The 20601-nt window shown below is 41.9% G+C and overlaps 4 protein-coding genes across 7 annotated transcripts; 3 read left to right on the top strand and 1 right to left on the bottom strand.

Moving 5' to 3' along the window:
* The first annotated feature begins 1008 nt into the window (after positions 1–1008).
* Positions 1009–8910, top strand: ddb2 (damage-specific DNA binding protein 2). 3 transcript variants are annotated; one of them, XM_015964345.3, is made up of 11 exons: positions 1009–1141; positions 1243–1377; positions 1475–1587; positions 2103–2294; positions 2382–2578; positions 3182–3281; positions 5855–6032; positions 7754–7899; positions 8094–8249; positions 8360–8405; positions 8498–8910. In XM_015964345.3, the coding sequence occupies exons 2-11, from the start codon at positions 1245–1247 to the stop codon at positions 8746–8748; spliced, it is 1512 nt and encodes a 503-aa protein (XP_015819831.3). In that variant the 5' UTR covers positions 1009–1141; positions 1243–1244; the 3' UTR covers positions 8749–8910. The 3 variants fall into 3 exon arrangements, with proteins under 3 accessions (XP_015819831.3, XP_070406468.1, XP_070406469.1); XM_070550367.1 differs by lacking the exon at positions 2382–2578 and adding an exon at positions 2719–2885 and having other exon boundaries at positions 1112–1377; XM_070550368.1 differs by having other exon boundaries at positions 1112–1377; positions 2433–2578.
* A 567-nt stretch (positions 8911–9477) lies between these two features.
* LOC107388702 (protein FAM180A) lies at positions 9478–10299 on the bottom strand. The gene is made up of 3 exons (XM_015964357.3): positions 10167–10299; positions 9950–10020; positions 9478–9858 (listed from the first exon to the last, which is right to left on the bottom strand). The coding sequence occupies exons 1-3, from the start codon at positions 10231–10233 to the stop codon at positions 9517–9519; spliced, it is 480 nt and encodes a 159-aa protein (XP_015819843.1). The 5' UTR covers positions 10234–10299; the 3' UTR covers positions 9478–9516.
* Positions 10300–11034: 735 nt separating this feature from the next.
* Positions 11035–14360, top strand: kbtbd4 (kelch repeat and BTB (POZ) domain containing 4). Of its 2 annotated transcripts, none has more exons than XM_015964350.3 (5): positions 11035–11114; positions 12019–12494; positions 12570–12711; positions 13055–13161; positions 13290–14360. In XM_015964350.3, exons 2-5 carry the CDS (start codon positions 12033–12035, stop codon positions 14148–14150), a joined length of 1572 nt encoding a protein of 523 aa, XP_015819836.1. In that variant the 5' UTR covers positions 11035–11114; positions 12019–12032; the 3' UTR covers positions 14151–14360. The 2 variants fall into 2 exon arrangements, with proteins under 2 accessions (XP_015819836.1, XP_015819834.1); XM_015964348.3 differs by lacking the exon at positions 11035–11114 and adding an exon at positions 11215–11352.
* Positions 14361–15377: 1017 nt separating this feature from the next.
* rapsn (receptor-associated protein of the synapse, 43kD) lies at positions 15378–20239 on the top strand. Its single transcript, XM_015964352.3, has 8 exons — positions 15378–15831; positions 16330–16668; positions 17123–17281; positions 17843–17941; positions 18062–18184; positions 18278–18331; positions 19220–19419; positions 19578–20239. Exons 1-8 carry the CDS (start codon positions 15607–15609, stop codon positions 19648–19650), a joined length of 1272 nt encoding a protein of 423 aa, XP_015819838.1. The 5' UTR covers positions 15378–15606; the 3' UTR covers positions 19651–20239.
* The last annotated feature ends 362 nt before the right edge of the window (positions 20240–20601 follow it).

Genomic DNA, 20601 nt, shown 5'->3' with positions numbered 1-20601 from the left:
AAATAACGCTTTCTGGAATCAATTATTTCACTTAAAATGTGGAAAATGGAAATGATTTAAGAAAACAGCACTTACTAATTAAAAATTGAGTCAAAAGGATTACATTGTTACCACGGTTTGATTCTTCATGTCCTGTCAGACAACAATCCTTTATCAGATCAAAAGTTGAAAGCTGAATAGATTCTCACACAACAAGAACTTTTGAAAATCTTTCCAAGAAACATTTTTGACATTGCAAAGAAAAAAGGTGTTCTACTATTTTGATATCTGGGTGAACTGATATTTATGTTGACTTGCTTTTGCAGAAAGTCGTTACAAGGGATAACTGCATACATATTTTTAAACTGAATTATTTTATTTCCTGTGAGAAAAAGAGAAAGATATCTGGATCAGATTTTCTCAAAGGAAATGTCATCATAATTTTAGAATGTTTTCTCCTCAGGGTTAATGGACATTGAAGCCAGAGTGGCCTAATTCTTATGAATTTATTGTAACATTTTTTGTATACAAAGTCATTTTGTTTATAAATATAAACATTGGTTTATATTTATATTTGTTATAAATATAAATGAGTTGGTTATTTTGGAGTAACTGCATGTATTTTCACATATTTAATTATTACAATTACAGCTAGATGAATTGCCACACTAGGTTTAGAACATTTTAATGTATATTTTCAATCAATGCTTCTGAATATTTTAATAACAAATAAATAAATGTGGCCTGAAACATGCACAACCTATTTTATCTGTGCTTATGTTTGTCAAATTGGCATAAAATAATTTTATTACAAGCCTTAAAACCTGTGATAGTGTCATTAAAATAAATCTACGATACACAAATGAATCATTAGTACAGCTAGAGCAGAAACTATATTTAAGAATGTAACATTAAATAAACACAATACAAAAGAACATTTTCGATAACTTAAGGTGACGTCACTTTGTAGTCCAACGACGACGACTCTAAACATGGCTAACGATCGTGATGTGTTTTATCCACAGTGCCACCTGCAGCCATCCAGTGGTAACGCACCCATCTTACAAAACATTTGCAGCCATTATAGTCACGTTTACAGCTGCTTATGCAAACGCCGAAGTTCCTGGTGCTGGCCTCTCTTGTAGCGTTCACCAGCGACCAGGTAAGCGGCAGCAATGAAAACTGTTTAGGCAAATCGAGGATTCGTTGTCGAGGCGATTCGTGTCTTTCATACTGTGTTGTACGCTCGATTCAACGAGGAAGACATGAAAAACAAGCCCGCCAACAAGTCGGACGCATGCGAATCAAAAAGTAAGAAGAAACGAGCTGCAAAAGACTCTGATCCAGCTGTTTGTAAAACACCACGAGACAGAAAGGATGGAGAAACATCTGATCCAGGTGTGCAGCTCTGATGATGGGACAGCTTCATTTCATTCACGCTGTCTGTACCTGAAATGTTCTGGCTTTGACAGACGAATGTGATTATATCTCACAGGGCCTCCTTGTAAGTTTTCAAGAGTCCACAGGAGGAACGGGCACCATGCGAGCATCCTGCATTATATTTACAAAAGCACCCTGGGCCAAAGCCTACACTCTCAGATGAGACAAGTAAGACATGAAGCTCAGCTTGCATCAACTCAGTTCAGGTTGTGTTCATTATGCGTGGTAAACCTCCATTTTATATAGTTTTTATGTTATTTTAGAGTGTTAAATCAGTAATTTTGTCCAATAAAACAAATATCTTCATTGAGCAATCATGGAATTTTATTCTCAGAGAGTCGAGCATGAATTGATGTACATGCCCCAAAACCAGGGCACCACCAGGTTTCTCTTTGTTCCTGGGAAGTAAAAAAGTGTATTAAAGCAATAAGAACTATAAGATAATACAATCCAGAGTAAAAATGCTGAGTGCTTCCGGTTCTTCACGCACTCTAAGGTGCATGTGTGACACATCCCCATCCCCGGTGAGGGTCTTGGTTCTTTATCTGCAGAACAGGTTCCTATATTCTGACTGATAATTAATCCAGAAGTGAATCAGAGGAGCACCAGACGTGTTTGAGCATGTATCGGTTTGTCTTGATGGAGAGAGTATGTGGTGAAAAGGTGCTCCTCGTCTCTTGCAGTGTCTCCAGGAGCCCTTCCTTCGCTCCCTGTCCTCCTACCACTTCCACGGCGCCAGCAGTCCGTTCGATCGCAGAATCACCTGTCTGGAGTGGCACCCCACCCATCCCACCACGCTGGCTGCAGCCTCTAAAGGTGGAGACATTTTCTTGTGGGACTTCAACAACCCCACGAGAAAAAGCTTTATTCAAGGGGTGAGTGTGTGCGTCGGATTGGTTTTCACCCCCATTCAGCACTGCAGCAGCTTTGGGGCTTATTAGATTGTTACGGGTGATTTCCAGGTTGTGTATGTCAGACGAGCACGAAGACACTGTTGTTGGTTTTCTGCTCAGATGGGGCCTGGAGACTCAGTTACAGACATGAAGTTTAACCAGTTAAACCCCTCTCAGCTGTTCACCTCATCCATGGGGGGTACGACAGCCCTGCGAGAGTTCAGTGGGACGACACTTACAGTTTTTGCCAGAACAGATGCACTGAAGTAAGACTTTAGAGCTCCTTATGTCTGTAAAGGTCAGAGGTCAGGCCTGTTCAGTCTAGCATCAGTCTTCTCGTCCGGTTGCCTCAGACTGAAGTGGTGGCTTCCACTTTACTGGCTTGGATCTGTGTGTGTGTGGACAGAATGGAGCGGGAGACTCTCTGGGAGGGATGAAGTTCTGTCCCATGGACTCGTCCAAGGTCTACGTGGCTTCTGGAGAGGGAACGCTGACCCTAAAGAGCTTTGAGGGGCACAAACCCACTTTGCTGTCCAGAACTCAGGACTGTGCTCACGAGCACCACAATGTCTGGTGAGAAAACCGCATAGAAGACTGATGCTAGGCAGACTCGTTTCGTCGCTTTTCTTCAAATTGGTAAAGAAGAAAATCGTTCAAAGCTAATCTGATTTAAACATCTTATTATAAAAGACATTTAGTTCACATTTGTTGTTGTAGATGTTTACAGATGTGATTGAGTGATGTTCAGGACTTAATGTCTTTAGCGTCATAGTTGAATATCTAAACGTTTCTTTATTAAAAGGTTATTTTAGAGCTTTTTGAACACATAATGAATGAAGAAAACTTGACTTGTTCATTGTGTTTCACAGCTTTTGGTACTGCTGTGTTGACGTGTCTGTGAGTCGGCAGATGCTCGTTACCGGTGATAACACAGGGCAGCTCTTACTTGTCGGACTGGATGGTCAAAAGGTAATTTATTTATTTAAATGCAATCTCTACCAATTCTTTATAGATTAGAGGTTTAAGATTTTAAATGTCTGGATTTTATTTATTTTGTCATAACTGCCCCGAAAATGTAAGCGTGGTCTTTAATAATTTTGCTTTAAAAATGAAACGGATCTGCTTGAAAGCAGCAGATAGAGAATCAGCAGATTTGCTAAGGCAGAGGTCATGAACAGTCTTGTTTTAGAGAAGGAAAAAATGCTGGAGCACCATTTCCAGGAACTAGAAGTGAGCCACATCACAGCTGAGTTTCAGACGGCAGGTTTTGAAGTCTTATTTCCTAATATTTGGACATCTCAGCTCTGACTGGCTAACAGTAACATGACAATTGACCCTTTGCACCGATGTCACCTAATCACGTGGGTCCACCATGCTGGACGGCAAAAGCATTTAAACAGTGAGCGACACGATTAGTAAACAAAGGGAAAAGTAGAGCCTGAAATTGTTTTTGCGATCAAAACAAAAACAAAACTCCTCCAGCATTCCTTCAACTAGTTCATGCCCAGTTCAGTTATCAGAAGAAGTAACTCATCTAGCCGGGGCTCACAGAGAGCGGTATGTTAGCTAGCTTACCAGCGTTAGCTTATGTTCTCTCTGTTCACCGATGTAAACATGTTGTTGACTTTGCCTAAATTCACCCCGCTGGATTTATAACTTTGTTATAAACAGCGTTTCACTTTACACCAAAGCTGATTTTTAAAAAGTCCGGATCCCTACCAGCTTCTGTTGCTGGTGGTGTTACCGGGTTCAGCTGCTGCTCTCACACCAGAATGAGAAAATCTCTGAACGCCGACGCTCATAAATAAATAACGTCATTTTAACACACGTAATCAGTACATCGGAGCTTTAATATTATTAATAATTATCTCGCTTTACACTACAGTGGACGGCGTGCATCCTCCGTGGTGAAATACCCATCCATCAGGATTATAATAACTAGTATAAACACATCACATTTATCCCTGTCCCTGTCTTCCTCGTGAAATAACGTTAATCTTACCCGGTGAAAACATGTTCGCTGCAAATCTGAGGGCTGCTAGTCCACTTGATTGGTCGCTGCAGTTCATCTCCGTCCTCAGTCTCCATCAAAGTTATTAAAAAACAAAATGAGTTGAGTTTACATCCTTGTCTGTTAGTGCAGCCAACCACGCAGCAAGCTAAAACTATTTTACTGTCAAATCAACTAAATAAAAGTGATAAAAGGCTACAAACTGGCTTGTTTTGACTAGCTTCACTGGAGTTTCAATGGGTGTAAACGGCCTTTTTGCCATCCATCATGGCGAAGGGGGCGGTCACATGAGTGGCGTGACGTCACGTGCAAAGGGTCAATACCACTGGCTCTGCATCATTGATGTTTTATCTCCAAAAATAACACAAGCCTGGAGGAGTTCTGCTGTGTTGTGGAGTTACTAATGCTAATGGTTAGCTTCTACTAGCCAAGGCGTTCTCTGCTGTTAGCTGGACACTAAACCAACAACGGCCTTCCCCGCCATTAGTCAAGATGGGTGAGTCCATTAATGTTAAATGATAAATGACCCGCACTTGTCTAGCGCCTCTCAGAGTAAGGACTCCAAAGCGCTTTACAGTGACAGTGTGGTGTAGATCTGTCAGGATTTGAAAACCCTAAAGTTTCACCGTCTATTTCCTGTCAGAAGCTAATGCAGGAGACTATTTTCATGTTCAGCCTGCATGAAAAACTCAGAGTGATGATTATAATCAGAAATAATCATTAAAAAATGTTTTTCAGTGAATGAACCACATTAACCTCAAGAATTGAGCTAAAAATAAGTTTAAAGAATTAAAAAGGGGCTTTCTTCTGACACCAATTTTTAATAAACCAAAATAGAATGAGGAGCTCAGGATTCAACTTCTGTCAGACACGGTGGAGGCGAGGTGTTGGTATGGGCGCCTGTGTTTTCATTGATCAGTAGTTATAGATGATGGGACTGACAGATGTTGAAATGAACCCCTCAGAACCTCAGATGTTCTTAAAGGCTTGTTAACGTTCTATTTTTGATCATTTGCACAAGAAAAAAAGAGGCTCAGATGTTGTCTATTTAAATTTAAATTAGTGATGCACTGATGTGAAATATTTGGGCCGATATCGATATCCGATATTGAGATCACCGTTGTGGCCGATAACCGATATTTGCCGGTACCGATATACTGACATTAATGCTTCTAAAATCAGCAGATTTTGTATAGAATGAAAATTATTAAAGCTGAATTAACATTATTATGCACACACAACACACACATTTACATTTCTGAGATGATTTCATTCACTGTCACATGACTAAACAATCACACATCACCCCCCTCACCCTCTGAAACAGGCAAACAAATGGAGACGAGATGGAAAAAATATTGGTTGTTAATATCGGCCCGGTTTTATTTATCGAACCGATAAGTTAAAAAATGACTCATCGGCTGACATTAATGCCATATATTGTCCGTCCGTAATTGAAACAATTACATGCCGGAACAGATTTTTTTAATGCAAACATTCAGGTGATGACTTGATTGTCATTTTTGTTCAGATTTTCAGTGACAAGCTGCACAAAGCCAAAGTGACCCATGCCGAGTTTAACCCCCGCTGTGACTGGTTTCTGGCGACGGCCTCCATCGACCACACGGTGAAGCTGTGGGACCTCAGGAACATCAGAGACAAGAAAAGCTTCCTCCATGAGTTACCTCATGAGAGAGGAGTCAACTCGGGTCAGAACCGCATTTTTTTTTTCCTCAGCTTTTAGTTAAAACTTTCTTTCAATAAGGTCAAACATACAAATATACAAAAGTAAAATATATGTAAATAATGTTTATAGCACATATGTCAGACACAAGGCCCACGGGCCAGATGCGGCCCGCGGAGCATTTTTATGTGGCCCGCGAGATAAATATCAAAAATATATTAAAACTGGCCCTCTGGCCGATTTTACCGCAAAGACTTCAACTCCCATGATGCTTTGCGGCGTCAGCGCGGAGCCGACGCGCCCCCTCCTTTGTGTTTTTTTCCAGTGTCTGCTGCCGGGTCTCTGCAGCTCCGCTGTCTCGGACAAACACACTCCTCTCACTCAGCGCCAAGTTCACTCAGCTATTTTCTGACGTTGAAGCCCAGAAACGGAGATTCTAGCCGTTCAGTAATGTGTTCACGACTGAAAGAGAAAGTTTTCCAACTAACTTCCAGACAGAGCTGATATAACTCCAGCGAACAGCGACACGCTCAAACCAGCATGCTCTGTGGCTGCTGTCGTGTTTCCTCCCCGACACACAACAACGTGGTCAAACTGCTCAGACATGTTCATCAGCACAAACCTATGTGAGCACCTGTTGTCATCTAATGTTGTCATTATTACGATGAAGATGAACAAAACAACAGGAGTCTCCTCCTCAGCTCAGCTCAACCCCATGATGCAGGTATCTGGCTGGAACAGGTGAGCATCACAGTGAACCAGTGGAGCAAAAAGAGCTTTAAATATGTTGGTTTTATGCTCTTTTTTCTGCTCCAAAACATGAAAGTTAACAGGTGAGATATTGCATTTTCATTTAAGATAAAATTATGTCTTTATTTTGTTGTTGGCCCGTAAGAAAAGATTTAACCTACAGTAAACAGGAAGTGGAAAGGCTGCAGATAGATGAATAGAATAGAAAATCCCTTTATTGTTCCTCAGTGGGGAAAGCTAGACGTCACAGCAGCGATGACACTTATTACAGGAGAAAAAAGGGAGAATAAATAATAAGAAAAATGAATAAACAAGAAAACATAAATCCTGAATACATTTTAAAAATGCTGATTATACCACAAGTAATGAATACCACTGATGCCTTTTATTTAAAACTGACTTGCTCGTGTGTAATTTGGTTATTCCACATTCAGCGTTAATGCAGAAATAAGTTTGTTTCCTAATTTAAAGGTTCAAAATTGCATACATGTTGATAAATAAAATGTGCAAATTTGCCGTCACTTTTTCAAAAATATTAAGTTTGGCCCTCAGCTCCGTCCCAGAGTTTCATTTCGGCCCCGTGTGAGTTTGAGTTTGACACCCCTGGTTTATAGGATCAAAACGGAATGCTGGGAGGAAATGATCAGCTCTCTGCATCCAGATATTTTAGGAACCTGGAATGACTTCATCTGAGTATTTGCACAAATCGTACATCATTTATTTATTTAAATTAGTTGCCCAAGATGTTATGCTTACTTTTAACTTGTTTTCCCGTTTCAAGGGAAATGTAATAAACAAAATTTAAAAAAAAAATTGATTAAAAATCCTAAAATTTGATCTGGGACTGCTGGCAAACATAAAACAAAACTTAAAAGAAAAAACTATTTGCTCAAAGATAACGTTTTAAAAATAAATAAAAATCTCAAAGAATATTAGTCATCTCATCTTTTGGACACAAACCTTGACCCGCATCTTGAATAAATGTCTTGACTGCAGCCTATTTCAACCCGCTGGACTGCTCGAAGCTGCTCACCACAGATCAACACGACCAGATTCGTGTTTACTCTTCCTGTGACTTTTCCAAGCCCCAACACATCATCCAGCACCCACACAGGCAGTTTCAGCACCTCACACCCATCAAGGTTTGTGTCTGAGTCCTCCTGCGAGTTCTGGTGAAACGTCCAGAATAGTTCTAGACTTCTGTATGATTGATGAGTCGAGGCGTGATGTTTTGAACGTGTGTTTCTGTCCCACTAGTGTGGAAAGACTCCTTTGGATGCTAATGTGACATCACAATTAATTAAATTGAGAGAATAGTGGTCCATTTGTTCTGTAGGCCACGTGGCATCCCATGTATGACCTGATTGTGGCCGGACGCTACCCTGATGACCGGATCTGCACCGGGGATCTGAGGAGCGTCGACATCTTTGACTCCAACAGTGGGGATCTTGTGTTCCAGCTTTACGATTCCACTGCCTCCGGGATTAAATCTGTGAGTGTTCATTAAAAGATGGACACGTTAAAGGCTGCTGTTACTAAGCTTGTGTGTGTGTGTGTGTGTGTGTGTGTGTGTGTGGGTGTGGGTGTGGGGTGTTCTCACAGGTCAATAAATTCAGTCCGATGGGTGACGTGATCGGATCTGGTATGGGTGAGTTATCGGACGCTCTTCATTTAACCCAAATTGAAGCTTTTAATTTTTTAAAGAAGTTCAACTGTTTTCTGCGCTTTTATTTTGTAAAGGTGTAACCCTGCTGGTCTGGGACCACGATGAGTCACTGGTCAGCGGTCGGCACAAACAGCACGAAGAAACTCCGTCCTCAGTTGAAAGGTCGAGGGCTCCGAGGAGGAGTCAGCCGCGCTCCAGCAGAGACCGAAAAGGTTCGGCTGCTGACACAAAACTCAAGAAGAAACTGGCTTCTCTGGAAGAAGCCGAGACCAAAAGCAGGACTGGGAGCACGAAACAAAAACTAGCTCAGGCTAGAAAGAAGTGAACTGTTTATCTAAAGTCTTTGTAAATGTCATTGTTAGTGTTTAACATCAGGGACTGTCTGCGTGTTTGGTATATTGAATCTTTGATGAACCAGTTTAAAGTTCTACGTTTTCACAGTTTTTATACTATAGAACAATAAAACTATATAAGTCTTTCCTTAAAACAGTTTCTGGTGTTTACACACTTCTCATGGGCATGGATGACATAAACATGGGCCTTTTTAACTGCTTTCAATCAATATTGTCAGTATCTAGTCGAATCCATAAATATTGGGACGTCGACGGTTCTAAAACGTTTGGCTCTACTCCCCCACAATGGACTTGAAATAAAATAAACACAAAGTGCTTTAGCTGCAAACTGTCAGCTTTCATTTGAGGGTATTTACATTCAAACCATGTGAACGGTAGCCTGGCAAACGATCCTATGTGTGAGGACATATACAAACTTTGCAAAACAAGAATTTGGTTTAGTTCACTAGGCTATGTGAACAGTGTTGGAATAATGTTTTCATGTGTGCCTCACACGGGGCCGAAAGTAATGTGGCAAAATAACCATAAGTCTACCTTCACTTTTTAATACTTGGTTGAAAATCCTTAGCAATGAACTACAGCCTGAAGTCTGGAACACGTAGACATCACCAGCTGGGTTTCATCCCTGGTGATGCTCTGACAGAACAAGGAACTAGTTGAATAGTATTTTGACTGTGAGGAAGACAGAAAATCCACAATCCTTTCACACTTGTGCATTTTATTCTTGTTTTTGCAATCGTTTAAGTGTTGACGAGGAAACTTCCACGTAGCTCAAACACTGTGATGTTAGCCAGCTGGAGGAGCACTCCCCCCCAAGCCTCCTGCTTCTCCTTGCTCCCCTGAACCTGAGCCTGGTGAGCTGAGTACACCATGCTCAGAATAAGACTCTCAAACTGATCCTGTGTCAGATGCTTCTTCGGATGATTCTGTAGAGTGTGCACCATCAGCTCCATGGCATTTGGAGTTTTTGGAATGCCATCATTGATGTGAGACAGGAATTCTTTCCCTTTCCTCATTGATGACATCTCCTCGTCCAGAAGGAATATGTTGTCCTGGTCTGTCGCCACCCCACCAAGCAAAAACTGTAATCAGGATGAGGAAAAACATTTAGTACAGGTGGAAATGAAGCACGTTTTTGAAAGTCTTCAAATCAGCTTTAAAATATCAAAGTACCTCAAACATCAGGTTTGCGTCAGAAAGAGCGGAAGCAGTTTCAGAAGTTGGATGAATGCCTGCTGCAGCATCTACAGACATGAAGAATTTTTACAAAATAAAAGTAGTTACTGCAGATACAATGTCTGCTTCTCCCATTTTGAATGAAAAATATTGCAAGAGCGTGCAACAACATCTGTGTGAATCACATGTTGGCAGTCTTTTTTGTGTAACTTACCTCTCAGCACTCGATCAAACCAAAGCCACGAAAGAATCAAGAGCCATAGTTTTAGATGTGAGTTCATTCTTCTCTGGATCGGGACAGACGGATGCACCTCTCATACTTTCACTCTTCTGCAGATGGAATTCCACACATTTTTTCCGGCTTGGAAAAAGGCACCAAAAGCCAGTTGGCTGCTTTGCACAGAAGAATCAGTAGTTCCGGGGATACCTAAACTTTGCAGCTAAGTATTTGCAGCAGAATTAACTAAGGAAATAATTAATATTACATTTATTCATTATTTTGCATTTGTTTAATATTTAATGGAAAATACTATTTTAAATATGCAGAATTTTGGAGGATTTATTTGTGTTTTCATCTGTGAATGAAATCTTTAGGTTGTCGTGCTAAAATGTTACTGTGTCCTTTTTGTAAATCAAAAGTAATCAGAATACTTATACATAGTCTCATTTAGAGTGCAAATAATTTAAATTAGGTAATGATTTGTCTTGTGACGCAAGGTTCAGTTCATTTGTTTAGTCCTCTGTTTTTTGTCTTCACAAAGCAGCAAATCATTTCAGTGACACGCCTGGGTTGCTGGCAGATCATGTTTAATTACACAGCTTTATATTGATTTGTAGAATGTATAACATTCTCAAAAATAAGCTCTTCGGGGATTTAAAAAATAGGGTGTACAATCCCGGTTAATTTCTGGGGTAAAATTCTCCCTAGCATGACTGTATGATCTTAGAAAATCAACAAATTTTGAGTTTTCGAAACAGAACCCATAAAAAATCCTCAAAGTCCTGGAAAAAAAAGTCACTGCAGTCGAAATACTAAATAAAACCTGCAGTAACAAGTTTTCACCACATAGTGGCGGTAACTTGTTTTCACTCAATAAACTTTACGTTTACTTCCGGTTATCATCTGTTTTTTTGTCTGCATGTTCCGATAGCGAGTCCTAAGGTAACATACCCACATGTTTGCTTTATTTCACAACTATGGTTACTTTTGCACTAAAGTGAACGGCAAATAGCTAAATGCAGTGGGCGCTAACATTAAATCAACACGAGCGCAGCTAGTTTAGCAAAGCTAATCCAACGTCTGACTGTGCTGTAATATTAATCTTTCGGATACATTCTGGTGCGGTGTGTTTAGTTGCTGCACATTTCTCTCCTGACAGCGTTTTTACGTAACAACCGAGGTAAAAAGCAGATTTTCATTTATGATGTATTCATTTATCACCAAATGTTCTTGGTAATACTTAACTATTTGTTTCTTTCGTCTGCTAAAAGTACCAGACACAAGAACAGTTTCTTTCCTTCAGCCATTTCTCTCCTGAATCTGTAGATTATTTTACCATCCTTTTATTATAGTTTTTAATACTTATTCAGTATGCTTATGGATATGTGTGTGTGCGCGTGTGCGTGCGTGCGTGCGTGTGTGTGTGTGGGTATGTATATATGTATATATGTGTGTGTGTAAATGAACATGTGTGTGGGTATACATGTTCTTATGTGTTTTAGGTATTTTTATTCTCATTTATTGTGGTTGTTGTGTGTTTTAGAGAGCGAACATCTACCGAAGACAAATTCCTTGTAAATGTACTTTTACTTGGCCAATAAATCTGAATCTGAATCTGAAGTGTTTATCTGTACTTTCTGCACACGTTATGCTTTTAGAAATAATACAGAAACTACGTGTCCACAGCTGACACACTGCCATTAAATTATGCATTTATATTTAAACAAAAACTGCGTTTTGTTTCAGTAAAGCAGCATTTACTAATTGTTGATCAGTTTCTCCTATGCACTTTAATCTGAGTGTAAATAAGCACACACACACAGTTGATTACTGTGGCTTTCATCAGGTTGAGGAGTAGAGATGGAGACCAGTGAAGATGGAGGGCTCAGCGTCGGGGGCTCTGTGGGAGAGGAGAACTACTTCCTTGGATACACGTTCACCGACCGCTCTCACTCAAGTCGTGTTGTGAAGAGCATCATGGACTTGTGTCTGGAGGATGGGCTGTTTGCTGATGTCACAATCACCGTAGATGGCAAAGAGTTTAATCTGCATCGCCTGGTGCTGTCGGCACAAAGCAGTTTCTTCCGCTCAATGTTTACTTCCAACCTCAAGGAGTCCCACAATCGCAGCATTGAGCTGAAGGATGTTGGCGCCACTGTCTTTCAGCTGCTGATTGACTACATCTACCACGGTACAATAAAACTAAGTGTGGAGGAGCTGCAGGACACGTATGAGATGGCTGACATGTACCAGCTGACTGCCCTGTTTGAGGAATGTTCCCGCTTCCTGTCACGGACAGTGGAAATCAAAAACTGTCTACAAGTGAGTTACTGTTTCTCATGGATGTAAGAATCGGTTTAGGCATCTGTAGACTGAGTTTTGCCTTTTTGGTTTTAGGTGATGTGGCTTGCAGACAGACACAGTGACCAGGAGCTGTACACGTCAGCCAAGCAGTGTGCAAAGATCCACCTTGCTCAGCTGCATCAGACTGAAGAGTATCTCAACCTGCCTCTGGGTCTGCTCTTAGACATCATCAAGGGTATTACAGCTTATCGGCTCACTGATATATGCAATATTAAAAAGTGTATCTGATTTAGATGACTAGATTTCAAATGTGTTTGTTTTTTAAAAATCTGGCGCGCTTTAATGTTCTAACTTCAGGAGTTTCTTTTAAACATGGCTATGCATCTTTTCTTGATTAAAAACAAGTAAATGATTCAGATTTTAATGCCAAGTATGACTGAGGATATACACCAGGTGTGTCCTTTTTTAATAATGAAGTGTAAATCATGTTATAAAATAACAAAAGAAAAAGTATTTTTTTTTCTCGGTCTAAATGCTTTTATGAGTTCAAATAAAAATAGCCCTGTGTTTGTTTTCAGATGGTGTTCCAAGCTCCCAGAATCCATCGGTGGCCATCGAATCGTGGATAAACCACAACAAGGTTGAGAGGGAGGAGTTCTCCAGCATCCTTAAAGAAAATCTTAAGGTGGTATTGCTTAATGCTGAGAACTTACTGAATTTAGAGGTTTAAAATTTTTCGGAAAAACTATGAAAACATTTCACCTTCAAAATAGCTGAGATCATTGTTAAGATTGTTGTTTTCTTCCCTTAAAGGAAATTGGTGAGAATGTCCACATCTACCTGATTGGTAAGGAGGAGACGAGGACTTACTCTCTTGCTGTCTCACTGCACTGTGATGAAGATGATGCGATCAGCGTGAGCGGCCAGAACAGTCTGTGCCATCAGATCACCGCCGCCTGTAAACACGGCAGCGACCTGTACGTAGTGGGGGGGTCCATCCCTCGTCGCATGTGGAAATGCAACATGCACACTATGGACTGGGAGCGCTGTGCGCCTCTGCCCAGAGACCGCCTCCACCACACCATGGTTTCTGTCTCCTCCCAGGATGCTATCTACTCTCTTGGAGGTAAGACGCTGCAGGACACGCTCTCCAACGCCATCATCTACTACACAGTGAAGGACAACATGTGGACAGAGACTAACCAGTTGGACACTGCTGTGTCCGGGGCAGCTGGTGTTAACCTGGGAGGCACCATCTACCTGCTCGGAGGGGAGGAGAACGACATGGATTTTTTTACAAAGCCGTCTCGCCTCATTCAGTGCTTTGACAGCTCATCTCAGAAGTGCCAGATCAAACCCTACATGCTGCCTTTCGCCGGCTGCATGCACGCCACCGTCCACATGGATGTGATCTTCATCGTGGGGGAAGGAGACTCCCTGGTGTGCTACAACCCTCTCCTGGAGAGCTTCACACGCCTGCGTTTCCCCGAGGTGTGGAGCTGTGTCCCGTCGCTGTGGAAGGTGGCCAGCTGTAATGGCTGCATATACGTCTTCAGAGACAAATGCAAGAAAGGTGACGCGAACACGTTGAAGTTTAACCCAGCCACATCTGTGGTTTCGGTTATTAGAGGGATAAAAATCCTCCTCACAAACTGGCAATTTGTCTTGGCCTAACCTCTGGGTTTTCACTCGCACTCTTGGTGAAACCGGTAACCAACGTTGTGGATTTCAATCCTTCCGTAAGGAAATTTAGCTGCGTCACTCATTCCCTCCAAGCAAGAACAGTTGGGTCCTGTCTGTTACTTGCTTCTGTTCCAGTGTGCCATAGTCGATCTCTGAGGAGTAAATCTGTGCTGATGCTGTGACCAGTGAGCTGTGGTTTCCTGTATGCTGCTCGTGTACCAACGTGCATGAACCACTTTAGTGTAAACACTATATGAAGCAGCCTTTGCTAGCCTGTGATCGTCTTGTTCAGATTTAAACAAGAAATGTGAGTCTGTGTCTGTAAACAAAATATCAAAGGACGTTTTGTAGTTTTTTAATTTTTACAATATTTTTATGTACGCTGTAAACGAGTTGTTCTGTGAAATGTTTAAATATATGTCTGTAGCTACAAACTGGTGTCTGATCTTTTGCACAAAATGGACTGTGTCACCATCCTTTAACAGTTGCTGTCTAAACCGATGGGACTTCCTGCTTCCGTTCCTGTGGTTCAAACAGTTGGAGTTAAAGGGAGAGAAAGGCGCTACAGAGAAGCTGCTGATGTTCTGCAGGAGACCGTGCAGCTGAAACCTAAGCTCAGGAACATGGCAGACACTCTGAACTATTCTAAGCATCAGTTGCTGACACTGAGATGAGGATATGAGGGGTGGGGGAGGCGTCTCCATAAGGACTACGGATTCTTTATTATCATAGGAACTTACTGTACAGTCACTATGAGCCCGGTCTGTAGTGCAAACCGTTTTTGTGCCTCCTTGCAGCTTCTTACAGGAGATCCTGGTTGTTGTTGATGCTCCAGAGATTTGTGATGTTAAAATTTGAATCCCGAGGTCGATCAGTCAGGATTGTTCCGTGTGAAGGTGAATTGCTAGGAGCCGTAGTGACCTTGGGACGGTTTGCTGAGGGCAGAACATAAATTCCTGAAGGGGCACATGGTCCAGAGTGACAAGGCCATCTGCTGCCGCCGCAGCAGGAGGAAGGTGTAGGGGGGTCGGATGTGGGGTGCTAAGAATTCCTTTGGCTGGGGTGTGGAGGGAGTAGATATTCTGGGACACTACTGCTAGTACCCGGCTGGGATGTGCGTTTCTTTGCTGTTTTTCAAACGGAAATTGAGTGGAGATTGTTTTTGTGCTCTGGATGGTGAGCCAGGAATGTTGCACGTGTGACCAGGGATGATACTTTCCTGTTGTTTCAGCCCTCCACATAATGGTCTTGGTGTGTCGCCGATCTACTTGCTTGGATTTAGTTTCTTCTACGTCTCAGCATTCGGAGCTGATAGAGCCGGATCTGATAGGTTTCCTGGCACCGACCTTTCCCCGGGGGAACATCGTCAAGGGATCTTTGGAGTTGCACCGTCCATGGAAAGGATCTACTTTCTTCCTGCCTCAGTGAAACTGCATGGCTTAAACGAATGAATATTTTTATGAGGCGCCTTGCACCAGAGATGGGCCAGGACCAAACCAAGCAGCAGATTGAGAAAGGCCTGAAGTTGTATCAGTCCAATCAGACGGACAAAGCCCTGCATGTGTGGACTAAAGTGCTGGAAAAGACTTCAGATCCTGGAGGGAAGTTTCGAGTGTTGGGGTGCCTGATCACTGCTCACTCAGAAATGGGAAAGTACAAAGATATGCTCAAGGTAAACCTCTAAATCGCTGACACCGAAGCAAATACCATCCTCACTGGTATAATCCTTTACAGAAACAAGCTAAATCATGTACGTTGAGTTGTGTGTGCGATTGTAAGCCCACACTCCAGAACGATGCCAAATGTTTAATCCCTTCATGTGTCAACACATCACCTCAGGACCGATTCAGTTCTGCTGGAGAAGCATGTTAATGTTTCCGCTGCAATCACTGAATTTAAAGAAGTCAAAGGTTACCTTATCTTCTATTTAAAGACAAATTGAGCAGCGTGGGTTAATTTGTGGCTTCCACACAATGCAGAGTAAATAAGTGTCCTGCAACCTTAGAGTCCGTGTTGGATGTATTGTTGACATAATCACAGACCCTCAAACACCACCCACTCCCACAAGTGCGATTTTAATGGAGACTTTTAAAAAAAAAAGTGAAACTGCATCAATTCCTGTATCCATTGCTTGCATGTCTCCTTTATTTGTCACCACTTTCCTCTTCAGTACGCCCTTGATCAGATTGACACAGCCAGAGAAATGGAGGACCCAGACTACCTGACTGAAGGTTACCTGAACTTGGCGCGGAGCAACGAGAAGCTGTGTGACTTCCAGAAAACCGTCTCCTACTGTAAAACCTGCTTAAACATGCAGGGCACCACCGTGAGCCTGCAGCTCAACGGGCAAGTGTGTCTCAGCATGGGCAATGCCTACCTGGGCCTCAGCGTCTTCCAGAAAGCTCTTGAGAGCTACGAGAAGGCCCTACGCTACGCGCACAACAATGACGACAAGATGTTGGAGTGCAGAGTCTGCTGCAGTCTAGGGAACATCTACATCCAGCTTAAGGTACTGCAGATGACCAAACATACTGACTGGCTTACTGCAGAGATTTGCTGTTATGCAATATTGTCGCAATTAGCCTCCTTGGCTCATGATCAGCTTCAATTTTTCCAGGTTATTTGCAGGTTTTAATAATAGCCCGGAACAACTGAGTGCAAATGTCATTAGAGGTAGGCTCGTATATGTTTGTTGGTGCTGTAAACTAAGTAAGCTGGCTGGTGGGGGTCTATGTTGTACCCTTGGCATGGGAGATTTGTAAACATAATCCCCTCGCTTCCCAGGTTTGGTTTCAGTGACATTGTGATGAAGCAACATTCAAATAATACATGTTTTAAGTAATGAAGAGACACACGTGGCAATGTACTCAGTTACTGAATGTGTTTTGTTCTTGTAGATTATGCAAAGTGCTCTATTTCTCTTTGAAAGTAGCTCCACTCTAATTGTTCACGTCTACCATCAGGACTATGAGAAAGCCCTGTTCTTCCCCTGCAAAGCAGCTGAGCTTGTCAGTGACTATGGCCAAAGTTGGAGTCTGAAGTATCGAGCCATGAGCCAGTACCACATGTCTGTGGCCTACAGGAAGCTGGAGCGCCTGCCCGACGCTATGGAGTGCTGTGAGGTATTGTCCTAAAAGGCGTCACGACTCTCCTCTGAGTCGAACGTACACATGACTCGAGGAATCTCACAGTTGTGGTTTCTCTCACTGACGTGCCATTCTGGTGCCAGTGCTGCAGATTCAGTAGACGCCGGGTTGCCGACAGGTGCAAGCGCCATATGGGCTGTTTGTACAAGTCCTAAGACCTCGACAAAAATATGCTCAGAGGCGCGGGTTTCAAGTGTTAATGAAAAGGGTGGCTTAAGTCTTAACCCTGTTCTAATTATGTACGAAGGGCGAAAAATAGCTTGATGTCATTGCCTTGGAGTGTAAAAGTAGAGCAACAAGAGAGCAGGAGGCATTTCAGATTTATTACATTTGCCAAACAGATTACACATCTCGCCATATTCCCAATACCAGAGTACAGGAGGGGTCTGGAAGGTGACTCCTCACATTCTCTACTGCTTCTGCCCTTGAATATACACTCATATGGAAGCACACATCTGTGTTATTGTAGTTTTAGAAGGATGTGTTGTAGGTTGGAAGAGTGACCCGTCCCAAACTCTTTGTGTTTTGTTTCGACAGGAATCTATGAAGATCGCTCTGCAGCATGGCGACCGACCGCTACAAGCCCTGTGCTTACAAAACTTTGCAGACATACACCGCTACAGACACGATGTTGATGTAAGGCGACACTGCTTCCATAGAAGTGCAAACTTCTTTTTCCAACTAGTTACTAAGATTAAACCTTGCATTTTTAATTCACAAGTACTTAATATTGCATTTTTCTTTTCATGCTTTTAGAAAGCGTTCCCTCGTTATGAGTCCTCCCTTTGTATAATGACTGAGATTGGAAACCGTCTCGGACAAGCACACGTCTATCTGGGAGTTGCAAAGTGTTGGCTTCTGCAGAAAGAATTTGACAAGGTCCGTACACTTCTGTGTTTTATTTACAACAACATAAATGTTTAGTTGGACTCCAAAACAAGAACTTACAACTTGCTTCTGATTGATTTGCAGGCTCTCGAGTCTTTGCAGCGAGCGCAGGAACTTGCAGATGGGATGGGAAACAAGGTAACTCAATCTTTTTGACTGATCAGTTAATCAATTAAAAATTAAAGGAATAAAACATTACTCATAGCCAGTCATCCCAGATGTTTTAAGATAATTTATGTTAAAGAGCAAGTCACCCCCAAATCAGCTTTTTTTCCCTGATAAACTATATAAATACGTGTCTAATCGTGCTGCAGACACGTGTAGTCAATAGTTTTGCACTTTAGTGCATTTTAGTTAAAATTTTAATTTTCTGTCTAAAACTGCCAGTGTTGTGCCGTTGTCAGGTAAAAACTCTGCACTGCATTTGAATTTAAATCTGCCATCACTATTGGCTAAGAGGTACCCTAGAACGTTAGCTGGTACCATGTGATGTCACATTGTCGTTGTGAGCCTGTGTGTGTGTGCATTTGTTAGCGGCTCCGCCCTCTTGGTCTGCTAGGCAACAGTATTTGTTGCATTTTTCAAACAGGAAGTGGGAGTTGAGTAAGAATCTGGTAGGGGGTGACTTGCTCTTTAACCAATATTTACAGCCGTTTTGCTCAAATTTTGTTAGTAACATCATGTGCAGCCACAAGAAATATCACTTAATCTCACATCATTTGTTTGCAATTTGAGTATGTGTTGGGAATTACTCTTAACTACATCTCCACCAAGTTTTATCTCAATTTTTGTAGAATTGACAGACATTTATGTGTTTGTTTTGGTCAATCGGCTATCGTGCCAAAACAGGGTCTACTTCAATTGCTTGGTTCATGATGAAAGTCGCTAACACACCCACACTGACAGGCAAAAACATCCTCACCCACAGATCACCCTTCATCAATGGGTGATAATTACTAGCTAATGAGTTAAATAAACTGTAGCAGTAAAGACTGTCTTATGTTGATGTGTTTTCCCGTGCATAAGCTGTGCACCCTGAAGGTTCACTGCCTGCGTGAGGGCATCTACCGAAACCTTAAGCAGCAGGAGGACCTCAGGGAGGAAGTGGTGAAGTTCCTGCAGTGTGTCGAGGAGCTGGAGCTTTACTGCGGCATGTGTGGGGAGTCCATTGGGGACAGGAACCAAAAGCTGCAGGCATTACCCTGTTCCCACATCTTTCATCTCAGGTGTTTATTCTTAGCATTTCTGAAATGACAAATACATCTCTGGTTTGCAGAAGAATGCATTTAGAAACTCAAATAGAAGTAGCTTCTGTGGTACAGATTAAAATATGGTTTAAGGTTAAGTTTTGAAAGGTTCTTTTTTTTTTTACGTATGTTTCCAGGTGTCTGCAGACAAATGGGACAAAGGGCTGTCCAAAGTGTTTCAAATCCTCCATTAAGCCTGGATTTGTGTGATTGCCAGCCTGGGTCAGCGTGTTGGATCTGCAGACTCTGCATGATACCTTGCAGGCTGCTGACTGATGGGGAAATCAGCAGGCAGCCTCAGGATGAGCGCTTCGGGATGCCGACCTGAACCCGGTGCATCCTGGATCAGGGCTGACTGACGCAGATGAAGGCATCTTGTTTCATTTAGACATCAGTCTGACACTGTCGGTGGAGATGATGTGAAACTATGAGTGTAAACCTTTCAGAGCTGAAACTCTGCATCGTTTCTGGTGACTACCCATCTGATGCTCCCTTTACACAGAAAACGGACATTTCTGACCTACTTTCTGTGTCTGTTGTGATTAATTTATCTTTGGGAGAATAATTTTGAGATGTCTCAAAAACCTCAGTCCCATGACTTGTTTTTTCTTCATCAGATGGCGGAGTTTAATGGATTTCCGTTACTGTAGTCATGTACATACATTTCTCAAGTTACTTTTGAAAAGATGAATTATTTGAAATCTGTTGTAAAACTAGACTCTCTTCACCACTGAGAAACTAGGATGTCTTCGCACATCATCAGGCTCATGCAGCTGTTTTAATTGAAATAATTTAGGAAGCAGGATAGACTCTCATTAGACCTTTGACCAATCACGTCACTTTTTGAAGGGAGATGCAGTTTCTTTGTTTTCTTGTAATTATTTTTTATATCACTGGTTGTATTTTATCTAACAGCATCAAGAGTCGTGGATAATCTGTGGGAGGAAAGCTAAGAAAGAAATGTGTGCTTTTTTTTATATCCGTGCGTTGCCAGACAACAACATAGAAATTATACATCAATTTACTTATTTGTGTAATATTTCTTTAGTCAATGAGTTTTACCATATTCCATTTTTAAAAAATGAAGTTTTGCCGACTCGGCTTGTGGTGAAGTCAGATGGTGAAACCCTCGTGTTCAAGAATTTTCTAGCTTTTAAATCA

This window comes from Nothobranchius furzeri, chromosome 4 (assembly GCF_043380555.1).
Source record: "Nothobranchius furzeri strain GRZ-AD chromosome 4, NfurGRZ-RIMD1, whole genome shotgun sequence".
NCBI classification, from domain to species: domain Eukaryota; kingdom Metazoa; phylum Chordata; class Actinopteri; order Cyprinodontiformes; family Nothobranchiidae; genus Nothobranchius; species Nothobranchius furzeri.
Note: the sequence above shows the minus strand (reverse complement) of the source record. Positions and strands in the feature narration are given on the sequence as shown.

Coding starts and splice junctions, on each gene's coding strand:
- kbtbd4 (XM_015964350.3), top strand. CDS start 12,033: ATGGAGACCAGTGAAGATGGAGGGCTCAGCGTCGGGGGCTCTGTGGGA. Junction 12,495..12,569: donor AAATCAAAAACTGTCTACAA/GTGAGTTACTGT, acceptor TTTTGGTTTTAG/GTGATGTGGCTTGCAGACAG. Junction 12,712..13,054: donor GCTCTTAGACATCATCAAGG/GTATTACAGCTT, acceptor GTTTGTTTTCAG/ATGGTGTTCCAAGCTCCCAG.
- LOC107388702 (XM_015964357.3), bottom strand. CDS start 10,233: ATGAACTCACATCTAAAACTATGGCTCTTGATTCTTTCGTGGCTTTGG. Junction 10,021..10,166: donor GTTTGATCGAGTGCTGAGAG/GTAAGTTACACA, acceptor TCATGTCTGTAG/ATGCTGCAGCAGGCATTCAT. Junction 9,859..9,949: donor ACGCAAACCTGATGTTTGAG/GTACTTTGATAT, acceptor TCCTGATTACAG/TTTTTGCTTGGTGGGGTGGC.
- ddb2 (XM_015964345.3), top strand. CDS start 1,245: ATGAAAAACAAGCCCGCCAACAAGTCGGACGCATGCGAATCAAAAAGT. Junction 2,579..3,181: donor GCCAGAACAGATGCACTGAA/GTAAGACTTTAG, acceptor TGTGTTTCACAG/CTTTTGGTACTGCTGTGTTG. Junction 6,033..7,753: donor TGAGAGAGGAGTCAACTCGG/GTCAGAACCGCA, acceptor TCTTGACTGCAG/CCTATTTCAACCCGCTGGAC.
- rapsn (XM_015964352.3), top strand. CDS start 15,607: ATGAATATTTTTATGAGGCGCCTTGCACCAGAGATGGGCCAGGACCAA. Junction 15,832..16,329: donor AGTACAAAGATATGCTCAAG/GTAAACCTCTAA, acceptor TTTCCTCTTCAG/TACGCCCTTGATCAGATTGA. Junction 19,420..19,577: donor TCCCACATCTTTCATCTCAG/GTGTTTATTCTT, acceptor GTATGTTTCCAG/GTGTCTGCAGACAAATGGGA.